The sequence below is a fragment of the Xiphias gladius genome, chromosome 19 (genome assembly GCF_016859285.1).
Source record: "Xiphias gladius isolate SHS-SW01 ecotype Sanya breed wild chromosome 19, ASM1685928v1, whole genome shotgun sequence".
Taxonomy (NCBI): domain Eukaryota; kingdom Metazoa; phylum Chordata; class Actinopteri; order Istiophoriformes; family Xiphiidae; genus Xiphias; species Xiphias gladius.
The window spans coordinates 403,370-426,203 of NC_053418.1; the positions used below are offsets into that span (position 1 = coordinate 403,370).

At 44.7% G+C, this 22,834-nt stretch overlaps 1 protein-coding gene across 1 annotated transcript; it reads left to right on the top strand.

The window, feature by feature from the left end:
• The first annotated feature begins 667 nt into the window (after positions 1–667).
• On the top strand, positions 668–22,693 carry c5 (complement component 5). Its single transcript, XM_040155747.1, has 25 exons — positions 668–835; positions 2,008–2,203; positions 2,318–2,471; positions 3,233–3,303; positions 3,420–3,517; positions 3,887–3,969; positions 4,077–4,167; positions 4,275–4,383; positions 5,596–5,728; positions 5,827–5,942; positions 8,059–8,247; positions 8,484–8,687; positions 8,781–8,993; positions 10,255–10,404; positions 10,558–10,684; positions 10,787–10,852; positions 12,392–12,577; positions 13,415–13,499; positions 14,518–14,600; positions 15,790–15,929; positions 16,050–16,277; positions 18,067–18,127; positions 18,231–18,320; positions 21,780–21,992; positions 22,098–22,693. The coding sequence occupies exons 1-25, from the start codon at positions 768–770 to the stop codon at positions 22,196–22,198; spliced, it is 3,255 nt and encodes a 1,084-aa protein (XP_040011681.1). The 5' UTR covers positions 668–767; the 3' UTR covers positions 22,199–22,693.
• Positions 22,694–22,834: the final 141 nt, after the last annotated feature.

A 22,834-nucleotide genomic window follows, 5' to 3' on the forward strand; every position in this document is an offset into this window, starting at 1 on the left:
ATGAATGCAGGGCTTTTGTTTGGACGTGACTGTTGTTAAACAATTTTTGCATGTTGGTCCTTTTACTTAAGTGGAGGATCCATGTACTTTGTTCACCACTGCCTGTAGCAAGTTAACCTCCATAATGACATTATATCCGTTATTACTGGTCATGCAAACAAACGTATAGTTAATCAGATTTAGAAACACATTAATGGATCCCCTATGCTTTCCAATTAATGTATTACAATTGTCACATCACAGAATTGTGCGTGTGTGTGTGTGTGTGTGTGTGTGTGTGTGTGATTATGTATTTCGATTAAAAACCTGCAGTCCATCGAGAGCAATATGACGAAATATGAGAAAATGGAAAAGCAGTGGTTGGTACTAACTGTCATAAGCCAAAAATGTCCCTGTCCTGATACATATTTATGTTTGGGCTTTTTTTGTTTTTTTAAAAACACTAAATCTGAACTTTTGCTTTCTGATTTTATTGACAGACTGGTGAGCCGTTAACAGAAAACCTCAGAGTCAACACTGTTAGGTAAGATCAGAAAACACAGGCTGAGTAAACTCACCTTTGGGACACACACACACACAAACAGAGGAAGTTCCCACTTGCTCCTGTTTCTGATTACATGCAGGTATTTGCCAATAGCTGAGTTGATCAATAACCACTAGAATCTAACTCTTTCGCTGACAGTCGGTTTTCTCAGTCAGTTGTGTGTCTGCAGAGCCCACTGAGTGTTTTTTTGGGGCTCAGTGCGTGTTTTCTCCTCACCTTCAGGATGAAGGTGTGTGTCCTCCTGATGTGTGTGTGTTGTCTCTGCTGGAGGACGGAGGCCCAGTCCAGAACGTAAGTCAACTCTTGTTATTCTGGTAGAGGAGGTCGTTTGACGAGCACTTGAACAGTTTTGTCAATTTGTGTAGAATATTTAATTAAAACTGTCTTTCAGTTGTTAACAAACCCTAATGTCCACTGCTCTTTTTCAAACGTTTGCTAATGCTGCAGAGCAGCGGTGAGAACAGACTCTGAATAAGACACGGGCTGAAAATGAAACTGGGGAACCTCCTACGCTTTACACTAACAGCTTCACCTCGGTGCTGTTCTGGCTGAAAGTCCTACATCGGCCTGGAACACAGGCCACCCGTTCTTAGATCCTTTGCAGTGGGTTAAAAGATGTTTTTGGGTGGCACCAGAAGAAACCTAAAGGATGAAAAGCTTTTATCAGATGGATGTATTAACAGATCTGATTCAGTGTGTCAGAGTCACTCCTACTGGCAACAAAATCCCTTGCAGCACAAAAAAATTTTTTCTCCAAAGACCTCACTTATAAAAGAGACATGTGTAAGACTGCAGGTAGGACACCTTTGCCTGCACACAAATTAGTTTGTTACTGTTTGCATGAATTTTTAAAACAATAAAGTAGGTGTAAAACACAGTTGGAGCCTTGAACGCGGCACAGTGAGTAAGACGACCATGAAGAGAGAACTTTTTTGGCGTAGGAGATCAATTGTGACTGGAACACGGAAATGGCCGCCACATCGAGGTCCAGCGTTCAGTGGTTTGTCCTCTGTACGGTGGACATGTCAGACTCAGCTGTGTGTTGGCTCAGCTTTGATTGTGAGCTGAAGGACAACATTGGCATGCCAAAGCGCTAACTTAGTCTTACCTCACTTCAGCAGGTCCTTCTACCCAATGAGGAGAATACTGCTAATCTACATGTAGTGACTTGGCCAAAATGTCAAAGGTCACACAGCAAAAATGCAGTTAACACTTTAAAGGCTCCACAAAAGAAATGTACCCAGAAACAATTACATACAGGGAAAATAATGACAAAATGTACACAGGAATGGATTATTGGTGAAATATAAACCTATAACATGAACGCATCCCTTAAATCCGCATGTTAACATTAACATGTCAACACGCTTACAGTCCGTCCCATTAACATATTAACATCAAATATATACAACCAAGTACATCACATTAAAGAAGTAAAGGTGCCGTTTCTTGTTCTCTCACAGGTATCTCATAACAGCTCCTCTCTCATTTCATTTGAATGCTATGGAGACAGTGTCAGTGCAGTTGTTTGGGTTTTCGGAGGACGTAAAATTCTACATGTTCTTGAAGACCTCCATGGCTGTGGGTCATGTGGTTCTGGCTCAAGAAATCGTGATACTCAACAGCGCGAACAACCATCAGGCCATCACCAAATTCCAGGTGGGACATGATACACACAGAGAGACAGACAACTTTGATTTTATCAACGTTTATCCTTACAGGAGAATAAATCAAGAAAATCATGGTGTCGCTTCCTTTTCTCGTTCTCTGTAGCTGCACCCAGGTCAGATAGATAAGAGTGTGAGTCATGTGATCCTCCACGTCCAATCAGCAGAGATCAACCAGCACCTGTCTGTCGCTGTCAGCCGCTCCAATGGCTTCCTGTTCATCCAGACCGACAAACCGCTGTACACCCCACTTCAGAGTGGTGAGAGACAAAGTTTGTCTGGCTCCACCTCTTTCAGACTCCTCATTTCCTGACTTGGATGCATCACGACGGATCCTAGGTGTCCCAAAATCCATTGCATTCCAGTAACTATTTATTGATTCTGTGTATTCAGCTGGCCCTCATCAAGTCACAAACTCAGGTGGTCCCTGTTCAGGTGGTTCTCATCAACTCATAAAGTCAGGTGACACTCGTCCTTATGTTGTCTGGTGGTCCTAGCTCAGGTAGTCCCCATCAACGCATAAACTCTGACGGTCCTCGTTCAGCTACTCCCTTATCAGTTCATTGAGGCAGGTGGTATTCTTTCAGGAGGTCCTCATTTAGGTGGTTCTCATCAACTCATGAAGTCAAGTAGTCATCACCTAGGTAGTCTTCATTTAGTCTTCATCTACTCATAACATTGATGAGGACTACTAAAGTTAGGTGGTCCTTGTTCAGGTAGTCCTCATTAACTCATAAAAGCAGGTGGTCCTTGTCAACTCATGAAGGTAGTTGGTCCTTGTTCAGGTAGTCCTTGTTCAAGTGGTCCTCATTTAGATAGTCCCCATCAACTTGTGAAGTCACGTGGCGCTTGTTCAGGTGGTGCTCATCCTAATAGTCCTCATCAACTCATAAATTCAGGTGGTTCTCATGCAGGTGGATCATATCGGTTCATAGATTCAGGTGGTCCAATGACAAAGTCAAGTTTTCTTTGTCAACCCATGAAGTCTAATTTTAATGTGTGTGTGTGTGTGTGTGTCCAGTCAAAGTGAGGGCATTCTCCCTGAACCAGGAGCTGAGGCCGGCCAATCGCAGCGTCTTTCTGAGCTTTAAGGTGAGTGTAATGATCTCCAGGACCAGAAGGGGGCAGCGACACATCACAACATGTTCCAAAATGTTGTTTTCTTTCATCACAAACTAATCTAAGATCAGTAAATTTGTCCACCACAGGACCCGGATCATACAACAGTGGATACTGTGGAGATGATTGATGTCAATAATGGAATACCATCCATGCAAAACCCCTTCAAGATCCCCATCAAACCAAAGTAAGAACTTTAAAAAACCTATTACGACTACGTGATGATGTCAGTGTGATTCCAGGTTGTTTGTCATTTCTATAAACAGGATTGCAGGCGGTCTGTATATCATTAAGGTGATTCCAGGCTGTTTTAATGTTATTAAAAGGTTTTCAGGCCGTTTGTAATGTGCTATGCTGATTCCAGGCTTTCTATAAAATTATACGAGTGATTCCAGGCTGTTATGTAAAGTTATTAAGGCGATTCCAGGTTGCGTGCAGTATTATCAAGGGAATTCCAGGTCATCTGTACTGTTACTCCAATATTTCCAGGCTATCTGTAATGTAATTAATGTGATTCCAGACTGTTTGTAATGTTATCTGCCGTATGTGATTCCAGGCTGGGGATTTGGTCCATTGAAGCCTCCTACTCTGATGACTATACCACAACAGCGAGAACAGACTTTGAAGTTAAGGAGTATGGTATGGAGTATGCTGCCTTATTATACCACTGGCCAAACTGGTGGTATTAATAATGTCCGGTGTGAAGTGTAAAATGCAAATTATTAACTGTACTTATCCTGTATTAGTTCTTCCCAGTTTCTCCATCCTTGTGGAACCAGAAGTGAACTACATCAGCTACGAACAATTCAACAGATTCAACTTCAAGGTCTCTGCCAGGTGAATGAATGTGGTAACGGCCAGCGTGGTCGGACATGTGGATTAAGAACAGTTTATATGATCCCTGTAGCTGTTTGTTACACAAAATGTATTTTTCCCCATCTCAGCTATCTCCACGGTGCTCCGTTGGCTGATGGAGAAGTGTTTCTGCGGTACGGCTACGTTAGCGGCAAGAATCCTCCAGTTATCATCCCCAAATCTGTCACCAGAGAGACAGTAAGAAACCCAAACAGAAACAGACCCTCTTACTACCACTGTTGTCAGGATTATCCCCTACCAGCTTCAATGAATATGTCTAGTAAGATTGTAGGCCGACAACACCGCAGTTTGAAACTGCGGTGTGAGTCCCGCGTGGTGAGGAAAGGGCGGGAAATGCTCAGGGACGTGTTGTATCCTCTTTATGGTGAATATGGGTTAATACCATCAGGACAAAGCTACAGGGAACCGTAGCTGAAGATCCTTTGACCCCCCGGCTCTGTTAAACAAATCCAATTAACATGATAGTTGTGTCACTTTCATCTTGATGCACTGAGGAGAAAGGTGTTGTTGGAGGTCTGTCTTTAATTGCAGTGTCTTTCGTTGCTAATGTCCTTGTCTGACACTTGCCACAGATACAAAGAGAATTTCCCAAAGGACAACGATAAACAGTAACAATTTATGAACCTACCACTCAGAGCAACAGCTACATGTTTGAGACTGGCATTGTTTACTACACATGAACAGTATTTATACATACAGAACGATCTCCAGTTCAGTGTTTGTAGAGTTTAGGGCTGGGTATCAAACTTTTGGCACTTTTTAAGTACCAACCAAAATGTGCATTGAGTCTCAAGAACTGGCATCGTATGATTTGTCATCTTCTTAGACTTGTTGATTTTCTCTCTGATCTGATATTTCCTGGCGTAAGTCATGGATCCTTGCTTATTTTTGACTGTATTATATTTACGCAAAGTTACTGTACAGCTGCTTCTGTCCAGGTCAAGTTTGGCATATTTAGTTAAAGAATGGTTTTGTAGAAAAACATGTCTATATTCCTCAAACTAAGGCATTTTTAAAGTTTTATTTTATGTTATCCGCCCAACTTGCACCAATGTACAGTGTATTATGGTGTATTACCATCATTGCACAGTGTGCATTCAGCACATAGTATAGCTATAGTTCTCTTTAGTCTCTCTCCCCATTTTTATCTATCTATCTATCTATCTATCTATCTATCTATCTATCTATCTATCTATCTATCTATCTATCTATCTATCTATCCATCCATCCATCCATCCATCCATCCATCCATCCATCCATCCATCCATCCATCCATCCATCCATCCATCCATCCATCCATCCATCCATCCATCCATCCATCCATTTAGGCATCAGTTTGCAAAATGTTATACGCTACCCAGGCTTAGTATCTGTGTGTGTTTGCTTCAGTTGTCCTCATCAGGCGAAGTGGATGTGACTGTTGACATAGAGAAGGTTCTGTCCAAACACAGCGGACCAAAAGACCTCAACAGCCTGGTGGGGAAGTACTTGTACATAGCTGTACTACTGCAGGAGGACACAGGTACAAACATAACCACTATATATATGCCTGACCGGGACGCTTACCCCGGTGTTAAAGATATTTACATCAGTAGCACCCCCCCACCCCTTGTCTCTCAGGTGGCATCACTCAGGAGATGGAGTTTGCCTCTGTGATGTTTGTCAAATCACCTTACCATCTGAGCTTGGTGTCCACGCCCCCGTTCCTCAAACCTGGACTTCCTTATAACATCCAGGTAGGCTGTCAGATTGCTGTGTCCATATTCTCACTCACATTTTACCACATTTGTGTCTCAGACTTCATTAACTTGACTTAACGTGCTGTCGGCAGGTGTAAACACTGTCCTCTGTCAAATGAGATGTAAAGACAGATGCTAACTGGAGCACATTCCCATGGGTAACTGATGTACAGTGGACCCCAATCACAGAAATAGCATTAATCAGAAATATGATGTGCAATTTAAGAAAGGTTGGAATTCAATAAGAACTGTGTAAAGTGTAGTGTATAATAACTGTAGTGACAGTATGTAAAAGACAGTATGTAGAGATGGTAGAGCAGCAGTGTGTTCACCTGTAACACAGAGGTGAGGGGTAGGAATGGTTTCCTTAAACGTTCTTTGTGACAGCGGAGCTGAATGAGTCTGCTAGAAAACAACCTCCGCTGTCGCTGCAGTGCGTCGGGGAGGGGATGGGACGGACTGTCCATGATGAAGAGCAGTTTGTTCAGTGACGTCAAGCTCCTCACTGACTCAAACGTCTCCAGGTTCTGACCAATGATGGTCCCGGCCTTGTGAATGTGTTTATTGATCCTACTGACATCCCTGGCGCAGATGCTGCTCCCAAAGCAGGCCACAGCACAGTAGATGGTACTCGCTACCAAAGACCGGTAGAAGATTTTCATCATCGGGCTGCATACATTGAAAGATTTGGGCTTCCTCAGAAAGCAGGGTCTGCTCATTCCCTTCCTGTACACTGTGTGAGTGTTGGTCTTCCAGTCCAGTCTCCTGTTCAAGGGGACACCCAAGTACCTGTAGTGCTCCACAACTTCAGCCTCCTCACCGTCATGATAATGGGTTCTCATCCTCCTAAAGTTGACCACCATCTACTTGGTCTTGTCCACATTTATGAGCAGAGGATTCCTGCTGCTCCAGTCCACAAAGTTAGCTCCACCAGTTCCCTGAACTCCAACTACTGTCCATCTCTAATACACCCCACCACCGCAGAGTCTTCTGCAGTTGGCACGATTCTGAGTTATACCGGGAATCTGAGGTGTGCAGAGTGAACAGAAATGGAGACAGGGACGTCCCCTGTGGCGCTCCCGTGTCATTAACCACTACATCAGACAGGGAGCTCCCCAGCCGAACAATCTGGGGCCTATCCGACAAATAGTCAGAGATCGAGAAGACAGCAGACCCACTGACACTCGTCCTGAGCAACTTGTCACACAACAGAAGAGGTGGGATGGTACCGTGATTCTCAAAGTGCCACCAGGTGGCACTTCATCCAGGTGAGAGTGAGCACGCTGCAGCAGGTAGATGACAGCCTCGCTCACCCCCACATTGGGCTGGTAAGCAAACTAACTGTGACGTTAGTGCAACCGGTCTGAAGTCATGATGGGTTGGCCTTCTCGGGTGCCGGTATCAAGCAGGATGGTCATCTCTGTGGATGTTGGAGTTGGGGGGCTGTGATGAGAGGTGCTCAGCATTGTCAACTCAACTCAGCTCTACTTTATTTACAGTATAAAGCACTTTACACACAACACAATTGATCCAAGGTGCTTCACAGTACACAGAGGAAAACAGAACAAAAGAAAGAAAATCAAATTTTCTTATAAACCTCCGATGTACCTGCTGTATCATACAGCAAAGGCTACGTACCGTATTTGATGAGTGATTCATCTGTTTCAGTCTAGTGACTTAATTGATCAGAACCGACAGAATCTTTTTCACCCCAGCGGTGAAAGTCACTCTCATCCGTCATTTGCTTTGTGGCATTTAACCAGCAGCATGTTGAATTGTCAGGAAAAGGAAGCCAGAGTTTTTATATGATGAGACGCAAACAGTTCAATCACTCACAGTCCGACAAAAACACTAGGCTAAAGTTAGTTTGAAAATCACCAGCTGGACTCACTTGGACATATCAGCTGGAGACATCAAGAGCTGGCTGCACCAAATTAGATATTGATCAGCTGGGCTTGTATTATAATGTCAGAAACAGAAGCAGCCAATGAGGTCAGTCAGTTTTTGTCATGCATATAGAAATTAAACGTATTGCCAAAGCAGGTTTTCAGCTGAAGTGTAATTACTCTAAATGTAAGAAATAAATGACAACGATTTGTCTCTGTCTCTGCAGGTGTTGGTGAAGGATCACCTGGGCAAAGCAGTGAGCGGGGTTCCGGTTCGTCTGGTGGAAAGACACCTGTTCAGACAGGGGAAGGAGAATGAGGACATGCCCTGTCCTGACAGTGCCAGCAGCCAATCGGATGGCCTCGCTGTCTTCATCTGCAACACGCCGAGTGAAGGGGTCAGGGCAGCACTGACGGTGAGGAAGAGGAGGAGGAGGAGACAGAGAAGAGGGAGGAGGAGGATTTGGTTTTTTATTGGTGTTTCTACTCCCAGCTTGTCTTTATAGTCAACATTCTTAGCCTCATCATGTTGGTTGGTGGCGTCATTGTTTACACGTTGTTTGCCTATATTTGTTTTCTTGTTATTTACGTGTTGTTCACTTGCTGTTTTCTTGTCGTCGTTGACTTGTCGCTGTCTCTGTCGTTGACAAAGTTTGAGACGGCGGACCCTGCCCTCCCAGAAGCCAGTCAGGCCAGTCTGAGTCTGAAGGCGGTGGCCTATCACTCACCAAACCAGCGTTACCTTTACATCGACCCCCCGCTGCCCGGCCACGGCCTGCAGGTGGGACAATACGCCAACATCAAGGTGTACTCGTCCACGCCCTCCTACCTGCCCATCAGAGCACTTAGTTACATGGTGAGAAGACACAGCTGAGGATGCAGGTCATAATTGTTAGTCCTGTTTCCATATTTACTCTGACATCCTTCTGTGTGTGGTTGGGCCCCTCAGGTGCTCTCTAAAGGGAAGGTGGTGGATATCGGCAGCCATAAGTTTGTCTCCAGTGCTGATAACAGACAGACTCTGAGCTTCCAGGTGACGACCTCCATGGTCCCGTCTATCAGACTGCTGGTCTACTACATCCTGTACGGAGAGGGGACGTCCGAGCTGGTGGCCGACTCTGTCTGGCTGGACGTCAGAGACAAGTGTGTCAACGGACTCCAGGTACAACAGGACACTACTGCCTGTCTGTCCGCTTGTTGCACGTTTGCTGTGAGGATGTTCCTATATATTCCTCGGGAATGTGTGTTGCTTCCCTGGCCTGGGTGGACAAGTTTGAACTGGACTCTGTATTATCCATGCAACACGACAGCCTTACATGGGGCTGGTGGTGATGCCAGCTGTTCTGGTTGGTTAACCCCTTCTCAGGATGTAATTCAGGTTTTATGTTGTGGGTAAAAGGTGGATGGAAAAGTTTCAAAGTGAACTTTATCATTTCAGTATCTCTAGCAAATGTTTGCTAGTTTCCTGTCGGCCAACAGTTTAGTGTACAACAAGGTATTTCGAAAAGGACTGGACAGATTCCATTAAACACTGGCTACTCCTGCTCCCCAGAGGATGATTCCTAATATTTTCTCTAACCTACTGGTATTTCCTCGAGAGCCAACATCAGGTCAAACTTTAAAACTGTAAGAGCAGATCAATCGTCAGGATGTAGTTTTTCCTGTCCAAGTACTGTGGGCACAGCAAACACTGCAGGATATTTGAGGGTGTTTTTGTGGTTGTTTAGGTCTTGTGTGTTATTCACAGTGTTTACTGGGTGTTAACAGCTCCTGTGCTGTTTCTAGTAGGAGCTGTTGCTATGGTGTTTTTGGTGATGGCTATGGTGATTCTGTGAGATAGTTATGGTAATTGTCACTAGGTGGTACTATAAAGCATCCGCAGTGGTAGTACTGTTAGTGCTAGAAGTAGTAGTGTGAGCAGCGGTAGTAGTTAAATCAGGACAGTGCAAAGTGTAAATCAAGGGTGTATTAATAAGAACTGGCTGCCGCGTTCAAGGATGGTGGCTCATTCATTCCTACGAAAGTTGCTCACTTGGTGCGCACACCGAAAAACCTCCACCATGGTGCTGCGAGCATGTGCACTAGAGTCCAGTCCAAGCCTACTGACTTCCTGTTGGCTCCCAGCACACATGAATGTGTTAAAATAAACTATACAGCTCCACATACAGGCTTTGCAAATGATACTGGACCAAGTAGATCAAATTCTGATCATAAAAAGACTCATTTAGTGTGATTTGTGGCGCTCAGGAAAAATGTGTTGTTTAGTAAAAGACGTAGAGACATCCACAGGACGTATCTGTTTACCCGGTTGTGTGTGTGTGTGTGTGTGTGTGTGTGTGTGTGTGTGTGTGTGTGTGTGTGTGTGTGTGTGTGTGTGTGTGTGTGTGTGTGTGTGTGTGTGTGTGTGTGTGTGTGTGTGTCAGTCTGATCTGTCATTTCTTAAGCGGGACTACAAGCCAAAAGATAAGCTCCAGCTGAACTTCAGGACCAATCATGAGGGACTGGTGGCTCTGTCTGCTGTAGACTCCGCCATCTTCACACTACGACCCAACTACAGAGACCCCGTTGCCATGGTAACCGCAGAAATATCCCATTTCACCTCAGAAGACATTTATTTATGTTTATTTTCACAACACTTTTGAATTGTATTTTATTTCTGTAACTTGTGTGGAGTTGTGTGAAGCAACAGTAACCTGCTCAGTAAGAGGATGTACGGTGGCCTGCAGGTTCTGCGTCACATCGAGCAGAGCGACCAGGGATGTGGTGGAGGCGGTGGCAAAGACAGCGCAGACGTCTTCCGATTGGCTGGCCTCACATTCCTCACCAATGCCAATGCCCAGCCGTCAACCAGCGGTACGTCGATCAATCAATCGCTCACACACACCTGGGGGGTTTTATTGATGGTTGAGATGAACTGTGAACTGGAAGGGGTTAAATCGATATGTCTGTGTGCAGATGAGGCGTGCACAGCAGCGGTTCGTCCAAAGCGAGCTCTGACTGAGGAGGAGAAGTTAAAGAAAGGTAAGACTCCACCTGTCCGTCGTCGCTTTGGACTTAAGCTTCACGTAGACCTGTTAGTGTTTCCTCCATCATTCATTCACCTCAAACAGTATTTTTCCTGTTCAGGTTTTGAGTTCTTGCCTGCTCCAGCTGACTCACAGGTTCGTCTTTGTTCACTTTTGACCTTTGAACTTTCACGCTTGGACACGGAGACAGGTTGTCTTGAAGAACTGTATTGGCCCAAATATAAGACCCTGATTAGAAGACCACCATAACTTTTCAGACATCTGTTTTTAGAATACAACTTTTTGAAAGGACAGAATACTTGGAGACCAGTCCTGCCAAGCGGGATGTTTTAAGCCGATGCCGCTTAAAACTGGTTTGCCACTGCTGTTACCTCAACAGTAACCAACCTAAGGCTGTCACACCAGTACCCCCTGATGAATATGCAAATTTGGTGAAAAAAGTGTGATTTCACGACAAGTACTGCCATAAATATTATTTATTTTTACTTGTTTCATTTTGTAGCGAATACTGGAACTAGCCTCAGCTAACATGTTAGCCGAGCTATCGTAGCCAGTCTGACTAATTTAAATAAAAATATCGAGCCAACTGATCAAACAGTTATATTTGCATTGTTCTGGCAACACGATGGTACATTGCATCACATATAATATGGTGGAGGGAATGTTAATATCGGTTGCATAGTGTTTATTATTCATCATAATTGATCTCCTGACCAAGCAGTACATGCTGTTTTCCATTGCCATGACACAGAACAGAAGTTGAAGTTAAATTTGAAAGAATAAAGAATATCTCACCTGGGACACCTAAATGTCCAGAGACGTCCCTGCTGGTGGAAACAGTCTCCAGAGATTCGGATGTCTCATCTTGTAAAAATGAAAGGAGCTCGGTTTGATTTTGATACTTTAGTTCAGACAAAATGGACAAAGACTTAAGACAAATACTCATGTAGTTACTCGAGAATGAGTGTACATCTGTCACTGGATACTTAGTCTGACAGGATTTCAGATCTATTGCAGAATGGATATGTTTCGTATTAACGATTATATTAGCTGGATGCAGTACTTGTGCTTTTTGTACCTCATTACTGTAACTTTAAGACATGTCCCTGTTCTTTTGTTTATGATGTGTATGGGGTGTGTCATCAAAGAGAAAGAAAACCACCACAGAGATGCAAAACCACGTTGTTTTGTGTCTGTTTCAGTCTGGGGGTCTTGCTCCTATGTAGGCTGGGTGAGGGGCCTTTTACGCATCCAGGGGCCCATTTCTTCACAATCTGTCCATTACTTTAGGTTATTTGGAGTTACAAATAGCAGCTATCCATTGATTTTACTAATATTAAGGTATTTAAAATTGCTTGTTTGGCATTTGGTTATTACACCGAATAAATGTGACTACAAATAATGTACAGTTTATTATTGCCAAGAACAAGGGCTTTAATGTGAGTGAGTCATTTTACAGATGTGCCCCCCCCTACTTTAAAAGTGTGTCCCAATCGGCTACCTGATAACAGTTTGTCTTTCTGTCTCCCAACAGTGGAGAGTTTCGGTCCTCTGAAGATCTGCTGTGAACAGGGGATGAGGTACATCCCAAAGAGTATGACCTGCCTTCAGTTTGCCAAACAGATATACAGAAAATACCCTCGTTGCAGAGAGGCCTTCACAGCCTGCTGTGAGTTCGTGCAGCAGAACCTGGACCAGAACCTTGTCCTGGGACGTTACGGTCAGTCTGGACTCCTCACCTCACAGACCCAACACACACTGACAGTTTGCGGCTCATCCCTCCACACTGTCATTAAATCGCTCATGAAGGGTTAAAAAGCAGAGATGAAGGCGGTGGCAGCATTTTTTTAGCTATGCTAGCTGCTGCTGTGTTATGCTAACATTCGCATGGCTCAGCTGTGTCCTTATCAGCATGTTAATTTAGTATTCAGCTGAGTCTAAAGCCCCATTCAGACTGGATTTCTGTCTGTAGGGGAGGTGTGGTGATTTTAACATCACCTGCTCTGGTCAGTGAATTAAATCCCGTCAAGTTCTGCAGAATCTTTTCCCTCTGGTTTCTAAGTGGATTTTTTTCTGGAGCTTTATTCTGAAGGGAAATCAGAGATAAGGATTTCCTCAGGAAGTGGAAGTCACACGGAATCATATCAACACGTGTTTCGTGTCCGTGTGTTCAGATCTGACTCAGTTAGGACTCTGGGGAGCAGGACCATTTTTGACTCTGATTCACGTCACAAAGTTCCTTTGCCCCTCTTCACCTCTGTGACGCCCCCTGGGGGGAATGTAGTCTTTCTCCTTTGTCTTTGTCCTGCTGAATGTCCGTCTCTGTTACAGACCAGTTCCTGTCATTTCACCAAGCTGAGCCTGACAAAGTCCAGCGTAGACCCATTGTATGCCATTGTAGTGAAGTACAGTTGTTTTACATCATTGTAACAGTAGTCTGTGTGTGTCTGTGCGCGTGTGTGTGTGTCTGTGTGCGTGTGTGTGTCTGTGTGCGTGTGTGTGTGTGTGTGTGTGTCTGTGTGTGTATGCATGTGTGTCTGTGTGCGTGTGTGTGCAGAGATGGGTGCGGACTTCGACCTGGCTCCCTCTTTGGTGCGGAGCTACTTTCCGGAGAGCTGGCTGTGGGAGGTGCAGCGAATCAGGTTACACCAGTCACACACACCTCAGAATCTCTTTTTGTTTGCTCGGACAAACAGAAGAAAAAATAACATCTTTCAGCTCTAATGAAATGGGGACGAAAACCAAGTGAAAGTCATTTCCGACAGAGCCCAGGAACACAAGGATTTCTGAGAGAACCTGATCAGCCCGGTGGAGAGAAGGGTCCCTGTTAGACTGAAGTAGTCCACATCAGGGATTATCAATCTGAATGTATCGGTTATCGGTTATGATCAAACGACATGAGGAGTCGGCAAAAGGAACGGCGATGTCAGTGACCTCTATACAGATCATTTATCAGCAGTGTGTCGCTTGAGGAACCGAAAGAACAGTTTAATCGAATGACGGTTTCTGGTGCGATTTAGAGCGGAGGAGCAGCGTGGGCTCTGTCTGTGGGCAGAGAGGGGATAGGAAGAAGAGATGATGGTTCAAGAGTTTTAAATTCTCAGTCAGTGTTTCATAAAACAATCTCTTGATAATCTGTCGGTCTTGATAGTGACATCAGGGAAGATTAAGGGCAGGTCCCAGATACAGACTGGGCCACGAGGGATGCGAGAAGGAAGTCCCTCCATTATAAAATTATACGTGGATTTTATTTACACCCATAGGCCTTTTCGTTGTGGAAAGAGATGTTAAAGCTCCTTGAAGAGTGGCCCTAACAGTCTCTACCAGAATCCCCACAGCTGCATCTGTTTGGGGACAAGTCTGTCGTCCACCGGTGCCGCAGAAACAGGTTTATCGGTTTATTTTATGAGTCCACGTTGACCAGAGTGCACAGAGTGGCTTAAAGTCATGACAGAGACTGACGGAGAGAATGTAGTTGCCAGGGTAAATAATAGTCCCAACGAAACCAGCCTTCTTTATTTTGTTGCGTCGCATTTGTCGACACAAAACGAACGCTGGAGGGGAACGGGTTGGGGGTGGAGCTCATGACTTTACATCTGCTATAGATTTTGATTTCACGAGAGTTGTCAGTTTATGTTGTTGTATCGTGTGTGTTTGTAGTCCAGGCCAGACGTCTGTCAGCAGGACCCTACCAGACTCTCTCACCACCTGGGAGATCAAGGCCATCGGCATGTTCAAGAACGGTGAGTTTCTTTACTTCCTTCATCCTGCCCTGATGTTCAACATCTCTGCCTCTTCTTATTCTCCTTTCTGTTCTTCCATCATTTAATCCACTTACCAGCGGGAATGATGAACGATTATCAGGGAGGTTCCCGGACAGTTCGGCGCCCGTAGCGAGACGTTGCGCCGGCGCCCTGAGGGAACTGATCTTTGCATCGGAGTATTTTATAACAGTCGTTAGAATTTTACGGTAGTTTATTATTTCAAAAGCAGCTTCATTCAACTTCCGTTCTGTAAAAGGTCGCCCGTCCTCCCGCAGAGGACCCCCAGACTGAAAGAGACACAAAGTGACTGTCGCGTACCTAATAAATAGTTGTAGGTCTTATTGTTTTTTTTCCACTGGTACGGTGTGACCGTCATAAAGGTGTTAAAGTTACGTTCTATGCAAAATGAAGAACGTCTTGAAAAGTCTTACCTGTGATTTTGCTGAGCGCTGCGGTAAAACCCTGAGTGAACAGGTGTCTTAAGGTCTTATTTTTATGCCTCTCTGCGCCAGCGACAGCCGCGGCCGGAAGCATCATATTTTGAGGTTGTCCCTCCGTCCCTCGGTCTGTCCATCCGTCCATCCATCCATCCTTCCGTCCCCCCGTCCGTCCTTCCGTCCATCACATTCTCAGGAACGCCTTTAGGGAATTTTTTTCAAATTTGCCACGGACGTTCACTGGGACTCAAGGATGAACTGATTCGATTTCGGTGGTTAAAGGTCAAAGGTCAAAGTCACTGTGACCTCACAGAACACGTTTTTGGCCATAACTAACGAATTCATACAGTAATTATGACAAAATTTCACACATATGTCTAGTAGGATAAAATGATAAAGTCATGACATTTTAGATCCAAAAGGTCAAAGGTCAGCTTCGCTGTGACATCATAACGTTCGGCAAAAACCCTTTTCTCCCCATTATCCAACGCCATAGAAGAGTTTCTCACATGTCAATAAATTGATCACAGTCGATGCTTTTTATTCAATTCCTTCGAAGTCTTCACCACATAAATTATATGACTGTGGACAGACATGGATGTTTTTCTTCCCTCCACGGTGTGTGTCTGTCGATCTGGGTGGTGAGCTGCTGCACACAATATTTAAAATTGGGTCAAATTAAAAAATTAAAATTGTACTGAATCGAACCGATTTGTTTGTTTGCCCCCCAGGCATATGTGTTGCGGAGCCGGTCAAGGTGCCGGTCAGTCTGCCGCTCAGTGTGGACGTCCCGCTGCCCTATCAGGTGGTCAGAGGAGAACAGCTGGAGCTGTCAGGCTCAGTGTACAACCGACAGCCCGACATCATCTCGGTACCAACTACGCACCACACTCAGAGCCTTCTGGGAGCTGTAGTTATGGAGTGCTAACAAACTGGTTTCATCTTTGGTAACGGACAAGGTGTTTGAATGTTGGTGTCGTCTCCTCCTCAGTACTGTGTGACGCTGACGGTCGGCCCAGCGCTCTGTCTGCTCCAGTCCCAGGTAACTGCCGCGGGGCTGCACTCCACGCCCTGCACCTGGCACCGTCTGTCTGCAGGGGGGGTGGACGAAGTGAAATTCACCCTGCTGGGCCTGGAGCCTGGAGAACACACCCTGACCTTCACCCTGAAGACACGCCAGGGAGACAGGGACATCCTGGAGAAGAAGCTCCGAGTGGTGGTTGGTACATGGATGGATGGATGAACGAGTAGTCAGATATTCCACCCCAGCAAAATCAGAGATTTGGTGATTTGCAGGTCAAAAGGCATGAAGACATGACAGTTGGAGCCGAAAAAGTAAAAAAAGAGGTGAAGCCTGTGAACGAGCCCCAGTGGCTCAGGTTTGGATGAGCTGAGCGTGAAAACATCAGCCCAACTACTGTATTTTGTCGGCTATTTTTACATTTAGTCTTGTCCTGAGATAAAAAATCCATGTTACTTATTACATGTTAATTATTAGTCCACGAAAACTCTGGACATTTCAGTCTGGTTTTAGTCTAACTTCATCAAGCTGCTTTCAAATATGATTTCATCCAACTGATTTTAACAATTTAGGCTGGAAAGATGCAACAACATTATCAAATTCCATGCAATCTAACTCATAACTCAACAATATGAGTCAATCAGAAAGTGAACAGAAAAAGGGAAACCCTTCAAAATCAACAAGAACCTTGTAAAAGAGCCCTGCAGTAAATCCTACCGCCACTATGTTCAGGACGGTTCCAGAAAGGTGTTGGTTTTATTCTGTAATTTTGATGCCTTAGTGATAGTGTTGTACCAAACTCTGTTGTACACTCAGTGTTTATAAAAGGTTGTAAACCACCATTTAAATACATTTGTGAAGAAAATATTTGGAACCTCTTCGCACTCAAAGCTCAGTACTAGACAGCTGACGACTGCCCAACAGACTTTATTCAGCCCAAAACAGCCTTCTACGTTACATGCTGAGCATTTTGATAACCAGCACAGGTAAATGCAGCTGTAGCTGTGAGACGCTAACAGATAAAGTTACAGCGCTGCCGTTAGCAGCTGGTTCGATACGGCCCTAACGGTAAAGTAACGTTATTTAACATCTTAACGTTAGGTCGCCTCACTTTCTGCCTGGTGCACCTGAAGGTGTCTCTTCAGGTTTGTGGTTTTCTTCCCACTGGTTTCCTGACAATAATTTACTAAACACTCACTTTTACTCTCAGCAGCGTAATATTTGAAGTGGGACCAACTGTCGACCCGTTTTGCTGCCGTCTGTTCTTTTCCCTTCACTGTGTGTTATCTGATCATTGCTGGGTCCAGTCTAGCACTGTTGGCTGTTCATTGGCGCGATGTCATTGTTTGAAAGAACGCTCCTTTAAATTTCATCGTTTTTTCCGTCAACGAAAATATAGAGATTTTAGTAAAGTTTTTAATTTTTAAATTGCATTTTACATTTCGTCTTTTTTCGTTGACGATATTACATCTTGATATAGTCGCAGTTAGCGTTTAATGACGTTGGTGCCGTTTTGTCATCGTCACGTCTCAATCTTGTAAAAAAAAGGTTGTTGACGAACATATTTAGTCGTATTTTTTGTTTTCAAATGTTAGTTCTTATTTAATTTTAGCGACATTTTCATCAGGAAAGAAGTCATCAATTAATATTTTCATCATAGTTTTTATAGTGAGGGTCCACATCGGTCAGGTGACCCTCTCCAGGTCAAGGTCAAGGTCAAGGGTTGGAATTTCAGAGGACATCAGGTGGACTGGTGAACAATGGCAGTGTCTGGAGAGGTGCAGGGGGGAGGGAACAGAGAGGATGTGAGACGAAAGAAAACAAGATAGGACTGGTGTCACCGTGACCAGCTTGGGCCAGTGTTGGGGCAGAAACATCGCATCTCGCTAGAAATACATGAAACGGGTGCTGAACTGCTTTGAACACACTGTTAATGTAAACCAGGAAATTTGTCAGTCATTATCTTCTACCTCGGTTGTGTTTCCAGCCTGAAGGGGTGAGAAAAGAGGAATACTCCGGAGGGAGACTCGACCCACAGGGACTCTACGGTACGTTTGTCTGATCCGCATCACCGGGATCTACAGGTCTGTGATGATGCTTCGCTCTGCAGGATAGAGTTTGTTGAAGTTCTGTGTTTTCATGCTGTTGTAGGTACAGAGAAGAGAACAGTGGAGCTGAGGAACAAACCGCCGGCCAACATCGTCCCCAACACAGCCGTGGAGAGAATGCTTACAATCAGTGGTAAGACATACGACTGGAAAAGGGCGTGAAAGTAGCGTAACATAAAAAAGCATATGTGCAGACGGTAATGAGAACAGACCACTGGGCAACTCCATCTGCCGAGGGAGATCGCGTGATCCGATCAAAATCTCCAGAACCAGCCGCTGAGTAGCATTTGTTTTGAGCTGGTTTTCGTCAACTGCTGCTTTCAATCAACTTTAAAGCAAACATTGAAGACCAGTCTTTGAAGTTCTGTAAACTTCCTCATTCCCTTGACAGCCGGAAGAAGATCGTGTGATACGATTGAAAGCTCCAGAACAGCTAGCCTTTGTTGTGAGAGTTATATTTGAGTGTGTCTTCGTCACTCCTTACAAAGCAAACACTAAGTCCCGGGTGCACGCATCTGTCCGAAGCAACTTCCATTTTTTCCCCTACATGTACAGGACATTGCGAGCAGTGGTGTAGCACGAGAATCTGGGCCCTGTTCATACCACAGCGGGCCCCCGTACGCTTTTAATACGTCCATTGTCATGTCTGTGCGAATAAGTGAAGCAACAGGTGAACATGTGTATCTGTAGTGGGTTGACATGGTCATCAGTAATGAAGGGTTTATATCCCAATTCAGAAAGTCCGAACAGTCTGACACCTCGGCACATTTCAGCCGCTTTTCTCAACACACTGCAGCTACTGTGTGAAGCTTCACTGTGAGGTCTTAGGACAGTTTCTCGGCCACAGTTTCCGGGTCTTCAATTTAGTCGGAGCATGAGACAAAGGCGGAGAGTCGTCAAACTCAGACTCTCGCGCTGAGAGAGGAATACTGTAGGCTATCGCTGTTCTCACTGGAATCAGGTTTTATTTGCAGAATTCGGGTGAATTAGTTTCCAACAGGTGCAGCCCAGACTGTCGCACCAGAGGAGTTAGAATAATAAAACTTAAGAAACCTAAAGGCACAGTCCGTAGATATATGAAACAGGTAGCCTGAGTATTAAAACTGAAGCCACAGACTCTCAGTACAGGACTCATGTTAAATATAATAACTCAGTGTGAGTAATTAAAGGCTTCTGATGCTGCTGAAGTTTTATTTCCATCAGAAAAAAACTCGTCAATTAAACGCTGCAGTAAACTGATCCTGTTCAGAAGTGATCTTAGAAAGATTGTGTATCAACAAGCACCTTGAAATGACGATAGTATTGTACAATACTTATAACGTAAAATAAAACAGTAACCAGAAGGTTCTGATCCAGGGAGCAGATGTGATAAAACTGCTGCTTTTCTTGAGTGTCGGTGTGTGACGGCCCTCGTCCAGATGTTGTCGTTGTGCGGATCACATGTGGATCTGGGTGCTGTGATGCATGTGATTATGGATTTAGGATGGTTGTCTGTGACAAACGTCCACACTGGGTTTCAGGGTGTAAAACCAGCTGCCATCTCCTCCTCCTGCTGCATCCCTCTGCCTCCCCGTGGTCTCTCCAACAACTCTGCGTCTTTGTGTGTCTTTGTAGAGCACGGTCAAGACAGTCTGTCCTGGAAGACGTTCACAGTGTTGCACTCAGTTAGTTAGGTACAGTTAGTATAATAATACTACTCCTGCAAATGCCTTTGAGAAAGGAACTGGGCTCAGAACTGGAGGTGGTCCTGGTCAAATGTCAAGGACAACTTCCTTAATAAAGTACAACAAACTGTATCAGAATTAGAGCTGTTTGACCGTGAAATCCCTGCTCAGGTGTTTTTCCCAGTATTATGCAGCTTTTGCCTTCTGAAACGCTTCTGGCATAATAAACGAGACGAGACGAGGCAACTTTATCGTCGGCTTACACGGAAATTCATTTTGCATCCCAAGGCAGTTCTGCCTTAGAGATTGACGCCGAGATTAAACGTGCAGTTACTCATATGAGACTTTCCCCAGTCACACATAAAACATCACAACAATCATAACTAGACTCAGTAGATCGCGTACCTCCGCCAAGGTGAAAAATGCCCTATTTCTCCAAGTTCAGTAAAGGGATGAAAAAAAAACTCCTGGATCTGCCCCTTCAAACAGATCCGCACCAAAATGTAATGGGTTCTTCCCGGCCCAGGCCCCCTCCCTTCACCAAGTCTGGTGGAAATCGCTTCAGTATGTTTTGCGTAATCCTGCTGTCAAACAAACAAATCGACAGACACGGCTGAAAACATAACCTCCTTCACGGAAGGTAACTATCATCCAATTCACATCTTAGTCTCTGGATTCAGATCTCAGTCAGCAACACACTAATCTTGGTTAAACACTAGTATACACTGATGTATGAAAGAGTTCTTCAGCCTGTTATGTTCAAATCGTGTGGCTCTATATCGCCCGCTAGAGGGCAGAAGTCGGTATTTTCCATTTAAGACGTGAGGAGTCGGAGGACACACTGATCGCAGGTCTGAGCAGGTTCTTGTTGTGAGCTGCTTGAAAATCCTTGAATAATAATCCTAATAATCCTTGAACAGATTCAGACTTAATGGCATAGCTTAGTTTTACGTTTCACAGACCGGCTGCTGAACCAGGCCGTACTGCGATAACTGATCTAAAGAACAGAAGAACCATCTGGCTACTGAAAAAAAATCTCTAGAAACGAAAAAAAAAAAAAATGTATCTTCTTATCTTCTTATGACATAAATGACATATGAGGAGGTCACAATAGGGTGGCTTCTATCATAACACCCACTTATTTGTATGAAGAGACTTATTTCTTTTCTACATTGTGAACTGTCACTGGAGGGAGCTGACATTCAGGAGGAAGGCCCACGAATCTGTTGTGTACTGAAAATCAGGGCATTTTTGTCAAACCCCGGAATCAGTCAATCAGTGTTCCACCGGGACAGTCTTGTCGGTGTCAGTCAGCAGAGACGGTCAGGTGGAGTCGTCACAGTATTGTAAACGTGAACAACAGATGCATCCTGGAGGCGTCCCGACATTAGTTCTGATCAGAGAGGAGAGTCTACCGTTCTGTTTGTCAGCAGGAGTCGGACCAGTAAAGGAGGTTCAGGACAAAGTGTTACCGAAGCATTTTCGACAGGAGCCAATCAGGCGGAACTGTGTTGAATGCAGATGACAAGTCCAGGAAAAGGGCTCTGTATGTTTTAGGTTTGTCTGCATCTTCCGTGGTGCAGCCTTGTTTCTCTAGGCAAATAGAGAAAGTGCCGTGTGCTTCCTATTGCTTCGTCGAGGTGCTGAACCGTTGTCTTTTCCAGATTTCATAATGAGACGTCTTCCAAGCTTGCAGAATAGTGTGAGTGCTGACAGAAAGTGGAACGGTAGGTTGTCAGACAGGGGCCAGTTCCCTGGCAAAGGATTTCAAAGCAAGAGAACTACTCGAGTCGGGGCCGAGGGCCTTCCTTGAGTTGGTACACTGGAAGATGCTGGTTAGAGAACAGGCTCTACCTCCTCCGAAAGGTTATTGGTTCGATTAAATTTGCGTGCGTGTTGTATTCACTCTGTGTGTGTTTATGTACCAGGGGAAGTTCTAGGTGAGGTCTTGTCAGTGATGTACAACCCCGAAGGCCTCCGGCAGCTTGTCAACCTGCCGGCCGGGTCAGCAGAGGCGGAGCTAAGTGGACTCCTTCCCCTCATCCACATGTACCAGTACCTGGAGACAACGAGGACCTGGGACTTCCTGGGAGCAGATATCCAGAAGAACTCAGCAGATCTGAGACAGAAGATCAGAGAGGGTGAGGAGACACCGAAGGGACACCGATGGTAACCTGAGGGTTTTTATTTAGTGATTATTTACTGTGTGTGTGTGTGTTTGTGTGTGTTTGTGTGTGTGCGTGTAGGTCTGGTGGGTATCAGCTCCTTCAGAGGTGGAGACTCCAGTTACAGCATGTGGACGAAGCGACAACCCAGCACCTGGTCAGAACACACACCTGAATCTTAGGTTCCATTCCATAATTCTCACTATCCAGATTGTTGATAAGACCGACAACGACGGCCCCGCGGTGCACGACAAACAACAACTGATCAGGGAAGAAATTCTCTACGATGCTAAAACGATACGAAATACGTCCCGGGTACCTACAGGTACAAGTGCAGAAGTACAGGAAACAAATTAGCCTTTAGGAGACCAAGACCCGAACTAACTTACTCTCTAGATCCTCTTTAAATGACCCTGTTCATACTTAATAACTACAACAGGGCCTCAGCAGACTCAGCCCATGTGTCCTTCACAACAGTCATGTCATGAAAAGGAGACAAACTACCTGTGGCACTTACACTCAGTTTAAAAAAAACCTACAGATAAATTTATAATAAACTTTAAACTTTACAATAAGTTTTTACATTCAAAGACTTTTTGCATATTAATTTAAATACTTTCACTTCAATATAAAAAAATAATATTTACAGCGTAATTTATTTCTGAGTCACCATTAGACATCTGTCTGTCAGGCTGACCGCTCTGGCGGTGAAGACCCTGTCTGTGGTGGATCAGGTCGTCCCTGTGGACCACCAGTCTCTGTCGGAATCTGTGGCCTGGTTGATCCGCAGCGCTCAGCAGCAGGACGGATCCTTCGCC